At 17.6% G+C, this 7,257-nt stretch overlaps 1 protein-coding gene across 1 annotated transcript; it reads left to right on the top strand.

Moving 5' to 3' along the window:
- Positions 1-1,079: 1,079 nt before the first annotated feature.
- ApiAP2 (transcription factor with AP2 domain(s), putative) lies at positions 1,080-6,899 on the top strand (the record flags this gene model as incomplete). Its single annotated transcript, XM_028674853.1, has 1 exon — positions 1,080-6,899. The coding sequence occupies one exon, from the start codon at positions 1,080-1,082 to the stop codon at positions 6,897-6,899; it is 5,820 nt and encodes a 1,939-aa protein (XP_028526443.1).
- Between the last annotated feature and the right edge of the window lie 358 nt (positions 6,900-7,257).

Here is a 7,257-nt window from a genome sequence, read left to right as displayed (position 1 = left end):
AATTTTTTTTTTTTTTTTTTTTTTGTTTTCTTTATTTTTTACGTGTAAAATTATTTTTATTTCGTTTTGTTTTTTACAGTAGTTTTTTTAAACTTTTAAGTTTTGCTACAATTTTTTTTAAGCATTATATTATTATATGCATTTATAAATAAATTTCCGTTAAATTTTGCAATATTAAAATATGCTTAAGGAAAAAATTAATATTTTTTTTTTTTGTTCTGTTAAAAAATATTATTTGGCTTAATTTTCTAGAAAAGGCAATATTTCTTTGCATTGATTAAAACATATTTCATTATTTTATTTTTTTTTTTATTTTTTTTTTTTGATGTCTCTAGTGTCTAATTTGTTAAAACTTTCTTAAAAACTAATTTATTTATTTATTTATTTATTTATTTTTTTTTTTTTTTGCAAGTAGATTTGTGCTACAGAATTTGCAAATATCTAGTCTAGGCATATATGTATACTTTTAAGTTATTGAACTGGGTTTATTTTATTTTGTTTTTGTTTTTGTTTTTCTATAATTTTGTTGTTATTTTTTCGTATTTCTAGTATTATTTTTTTTTCGTTTTTCTTTTTTTTTTTTTTTTTTAATATTACTTAAATATAAAACACTACATAATTTTTCCATTTTATAAAGATACATTTTTAAACTTTTTTCTATTTATAATAGTATTCTATAATAATGTATATATATTGATGTTTTTTCGTTATATTATAATTTTAAATATAATATTTACTTTAAGAATTTTGTTTTATCTCTACCTATATATTTTGTTTTCTGTTTTCAGAACTTAATAATATTAATTATGTTCAATTCTTAGTATTTGTAATATTTAGAAGTATATGTATTTCGTTAAAAAAATAATTTATTTTATTAAAAGATATTTTAAATTTACTTACGAAAAGAACAAAAAACAATATATAAGAATAATTTTTTCTTTTTTATATATATATGAAAAAATAAAATCAAAGTGTAATATTTATTTTTTTTTTATATTAAAACTAAATGCACCGTTTTATACATATTTATGATATAAATAAATGAGATATTTTAAGTATTTTATCTAATTTAAATATAAATGCAAAATTACAATTTAGTTAAAAGTTCTACACAATTAATCGATACACCTTTAATAGATGAAGATTCTAACAAAAATAATTTATCGGCAACGTTAATCCTAGATGATAACATAAAGTGCTTAAACGATAATAATAATAATAATAATAATAATAATAAGAAAAGGGAAGAAAATAAAAATGAAGAAAATTCAAAGGAAAGAAGTACTTCTACATTTACAATAGATGATAACAATTTAAAAAGTTCAGAAGAAAAGAATTTTGGAGAAATAGGGAAAGAGAATGATTCATCAGATATTAAAATAAATAAAGAGCCAGTAATTTTAATTGATAAAATTGAGAGATGTTTAGTAGTGGAATGGTATGAAAATGATATTAGAAGAGAGCAAAGAATATCTTATAAAAAATATGGTAATGATAAGGCAAAATTACGAGCGAAAGAATTAATTGAAAAATTGAAATCAGGAATAACTTTTGAGCAATTATATCCAGATAAAGGGCCACCTATAGTGAGAGTTTTTGAAAATATTGGTGTTTATAAGGTATCTTTAATAAGAGATAGAATTGAAAGGGAATGGAGAGTTGAATGGATTGACAACGGAGTCCCAATGAAAGCAAGATGGTCATGCAAAAAAGTTGGGAATGATGAAGCTCAAAAAAGAGCTGATAATTTTGCTCAAAGTATGATTAAAGGAGTATTTAATCCAATATTATTACACAAAGCTACTGGAACTAGATTTTCTAGATCTGATAGAACTGTAGTAAAAATTAATGTATATATGAAAAAAAATGTAAAAAGAAAGAATAAAGGAAAAAGTAATAGAACAGAAAAAAATACAACTAAAGATAAAGGAATTAAAGAAAATCTAAGAAAAAGCAAAATTGAAAATAATATCGTTACTATTACAAACAGTAATAGTAGTAATAACAATTATAATAATATTATAAGTAGTAATGGTGAAAATGAATTAAATCAAAATTTATCTAATAATCAATATAATATGAAAAATATGAGCATTGTTACAGATAATAATATTAAGTTTATAGATAGTAATGAAGGTTATTCAATAAACAATTATGATATAAATGCAAAAGAGCTTTTTGATAAAAAAAAAAATTATTCGAAACCTAGAAATATAAGAATTCCTAAAACAAAAAATATTTATAAAAATGATAAAAGTGTAATGACTAATAGAGGAAATAATAAAAATACTAACGATATAGATTTGGATACTTTTTTACATAAAAGTAAGTTTTCTAATAGTGATAAAAAATGTGAGATGCCTAATACATTTAATGATAGAAATGTAATGAATAACAAAAATAATAAAATAGATTCTAAATTAAAAAATAGTTATTATATATCTACAGGAAACTATGATAACTTTTGTAACAATAATATTAATGATGATGAATATTCTTCTCATTATCCTTTTATGCCTAAAAGTAATAATCCTTCTGAATACATAAATTATAATATTGAAAATAACTTACAAAATGATTTACAAAATAGTTTACAAAACAATTTACCATATAGAAGTGAAGAAAATTTTTGTTCTAATTATATAAATCCTAATTCGTATTCAAAAAATAATATAAATAATGTTGCGAATAATTTTAAAAATAAAAATTATTATGCATATAACAACAATTCCTCTTTAATTAATTATAATAATACAGATAATTCTAATATTTTAAAAAATAATCATTTTATTAACACTAATAATATTGAACTTCAAAAAAAGAGATTGTACAAAGAAAATATTACTGATGTAAATAAATATAGAAAAAAAGATATAGAAGAAAACAATATGAAAAATTTAAATATTCTTAAAAAAAATAGTCGAAAGAAGGAATATAAAATTGAGAGGAAGCTAAGATATATGAACAATAAAGTAGAAAAAAAAAAAAAAAGGAGAACTAATAGAACTATCAAGGATAATGAAACAATTAACGAGTCTTATAATTACTCCATGTGTTACAAAATTAATATAACAAAAAATAAGAGAGTACAAAAAAAAGAAGAAAATAATATGATAAAGGATAAAATAAATAATATTTCAAGAAATGATAGAAGAAAAAAAAATGATTGCTTTGTTAATGAAAACTGTGAAATTAAAAAGGATGGAAATGAAAATGATGATGATGATGATGATAATGACGATGATGGGGAAAATGGTGAAGAGAATAATGTGGAATATAAAAGAAGAGAAGATGAGGAAAAAGAGGATATAAAAGAATCTTTTGTTAGTAAAAATAATGAAAATATTTATTTATATGATATTTTAAATAAAAAAAATACATATGATTGTTATAATCAAAGAAATGTAACTAGATCAGCATATAGATCATATAAATCAAATAATGATAATAATAGTATGGAATATAATAACTATAATTTGTATAAAATAAATGATGAAAATAATATGATAGTGGAAGGAATTTATTCCAATAATTTATCTAGTAATAATGCAAGTGATAATAATAATAATAATAATAATAATGATAATAATAATAATAATAATATATATTATAGAAATGATTTATATAATAATATGTATGATAATATAAATGAGAAAAATGTGTATTTAATGAATTTTAAAAATATGAAAGACAAAAATAAAATAATAAATACTTTTTATGAAAATTATCATAAGCAAGATAAATTTAACATGAATTTTTTACCTAATAGTGCAGTAGAATTTGTTGAAAATCCTAGAGGATATAGAGTAGCTTACGAGTATCAATCACAAATTTTTTATGAATATTTTGAGGTTCCGTTAAATTCTCATAAAGATTTTGAAATTCAACAAAAATATTTTGCCAATTTATTTTCTTTACATATATTAGCAGTTGGGTGGAATACTAATAAAAATGAAAATATAGAAAATTATGTTAAAGAATTATCAAATCCGTTTCTTCAAAATAAAAGCATTTGTGATTTTCCATATTATAATGAAAAAGATTCAAATTGTAAAATGGATGGAAAAAAAGAAGATATGAATTCTAATATATGTGAGATTAATTCATATTATCCTCAATGTAATTATAATGTTTCGTATAATAATAATTATTATTACAATATTGATAAAAAGGATAATAGTAAAGATAATGTAAAAACAAATATTTACAATAATACAAATAGGATAGATATTATAAACTCTATAAAAAGTACAAACAGTGTAAATCAGATAAACAATGTGAACGAATTAAGTCATATAGACAATTTAAATGATGTTAATAATTTAAATAATGCAAATAATTTAAATGACATAAATAATTTAAATGATATAAATAATTTAAATGATATAAATAATTTAAATGATATAAATAATATAAATGATATAAATAATTTAAATGATATAAATAATTTAAATGATATAAATAATTTAAACAATATCAATACCTTTAATGATATTAATAACTTAAATGATATCAATAATATAAATAATATTAATAATTTTAATGATATTAATAACTTGCATAATATTAATAATATAAATGATATAAGTAATTTCAATGATATTAATAATTTTAATGACATTAATAACTTAAATGGTATTAATAATTTTAATGAAATAAACAATATAAATAGTATAAATAATTTAAATGGAATCAATAATTTAAATAATATAAATAATTTAAATAATGTAAATGATATAAATGGTATGACTAACTTACACGAATTAAATGACATGAATGGTATAAATCACATTATTCGAATGAATGATTTAAGCAATATTAATAATTTAAATAATATGAATAATTTAAGCAATTTAAATAATATTAGTGATATGAATAATTTAAACAATATTAATAATATAAATAATGTAAATAATTTAAATGATATTAATAACTTAAACAATTTAAATGTTTTAAATGATATTAATAACTTAAGTAATATAAGTAACCTAAATAATATAAATAATTTAAAAAATGCAAATAATATAAATGATGTAAACAATATTAATGATGTAAATAATGTAGATAATTTAAATAATGTAAATAATTTAAATAATATAAATAATGTAAATAATTTAAATAATATAAATAATGTAAATAATTTAAATAATGTAAATAATCTAAATAACGTAAATAGCTTAAGTAATGTGAATAATTTGAATAATGTAAATAACGTAAATAGTTTAAGTAATGTGAATAACTTAAATGATATGAATAATTTAAATGATATGAATAATTTAAAAGAATTAAACGATATAAATAGCACAAATAATATGAATCATATAAAAAGAGTTCACAGTTTAAACAATTTGAATAATTTAGGAAATTTAAATGATATAAATGATATAAATGATATAAATGATTTAAATAATATAAATAATGTGAATGAAGTAAAAAATGCAAGTAATACAAATAAATTAAATAATATAAATATTTTAAGTAATGAAAGTATGAACTTCACTAATATAAATTTAGGTAATGAATTGAATCATATTAAAGTAAGTAATGATGAAAATAATATAAACCCAATGACAAATAATAATTTTAATTTAGTATATGAAGATATAAATAATTTTGATGATATCAATGGGAACATTAATTATATGAAAGAAAATAAGAAAAAAATAATGAATGATATGAATAATATAAATATGAATGATATAAATATGAATGATATAAATATGAATGATATAAATGGAAATATTGAATATAAAAATATGAATATTTATCAGACAGCAAATCATGGAGAAAATACATTGTGTTATAATAATTCTAATGTGAATTTATATAATAATTATATAAAAAATGTAACAAATGAAAATTTTAATTTAGTAAAAAATTCAAATGAAGAAAATGAAGGTGAATTAAATACAAAAACTATGCTTACTATAATAAATAATTATAGTTCTCTTAATAACAAAGATCATACTAATGATATTAATGATGTTAAAAAGGAAGAATATTATAAAAATATTCACAATATGATAGAAGAAAAAAAAGAATTAAATTTAAAATCTGATAGTTTGGAAAAAGGAAGTGAAATAATTAACAGTGAACACAAAGATTTACTAATGATAGGAAATGATGAAAATAGTAAAAAATGTTTAACTAATGACAAATTAAATATATCAGATAAAAAACTATTAATAGATAAAAACAAATCATTTTCAAACATTGCAAATAAAGGATATATGGAAAATAATAATTCCAAATTAAAATATTACCGTAATAATGAACAAGGAAATTTCTTAAATTCAAATGAATCTCTAAATTATGAATTAAATTATGATTTAAAAAAGTATCAGAAAAAAGGTACAATAAATAATATAAATAAGGAATACCTTTATTATAATAACAATAACAATGAATATGAAATTTTTAATAAGCACAATTTTCCGTTTAAAAACATGATAAATAAAATAGAAAATTATGATAATATTGAAAGAGAAAAGAATTCGTGTGATAATATTGTAAATAGACATCCACAATTGCAATTTAAAGATTCTTATTATAATTTAAAATTATTAAATAATGAGAATAATCCATTAAATGAAAATATATTAGAAAAAAATAATATAAAAAAGGTAAATAAAAATTTTAATAAATATGAAGATATTTTATATGATTACTATTTAAAAAAAAACAATCCAGCAATGGTTTCGATATCTACGTCTACTACTAACACAAAAGATTTAAATAATTATGATTATTATTCAAATAAAAAAATGATAGATAAATTAAGATCTACATCTAATTCAAGCACAATTAATACTGATTATTTATCAAGTAATCTTTTAAATTCTATAAGTATTAACAACAATCCTCATTCTAATAATTTTAACGAGCAACTACAAAAATAATAAGATGAATAAAGAAATAAATAAATTAACGTATATATAAATATGTATATGAAAAAAAATAAAAGGATATATAAATGAAGATGTTTTAAATGATGTTCTATTTATAAATAATTCACATTTTTTTAAAAATATTCATTTTTAATAGTTACTTTAGAATATTATAAAAACTATATGTAACCTAATTTTTCTTAATGTATAAAAAATATAATTTTTGTTTTTTTATTTGTAACTATTAAAAATAATAAAAAAAAAAAAAAAAAAAAAAAAAGAAGGAAAATTATTATTTTGTTAATGAGATAATTATATTTTTAAAAGAATTCTATCAACTTTTTTTTTCTTTTTTTTTTTTTTTTTTTTT

The sequence above is a fragment of the Plasmodium gallinaceum genome (assembly GCF_900005855.1).
Source record: "Plasmodium gallinaceum strain 8A genome assembly, contig: PGAL8A_v1_65, whole genome shotgun sequence".
Classification (NCBI taxonomy): domain Eukaryota; phylum Apicomplexa; class Aconoidasida; order Haemosporida; family Plasmodiidae; genus Plasmodium; species Plasmodium gallinaceum.
This window is presented reverse-complemented; position numbering and strand designations above follow the sequence as displayed.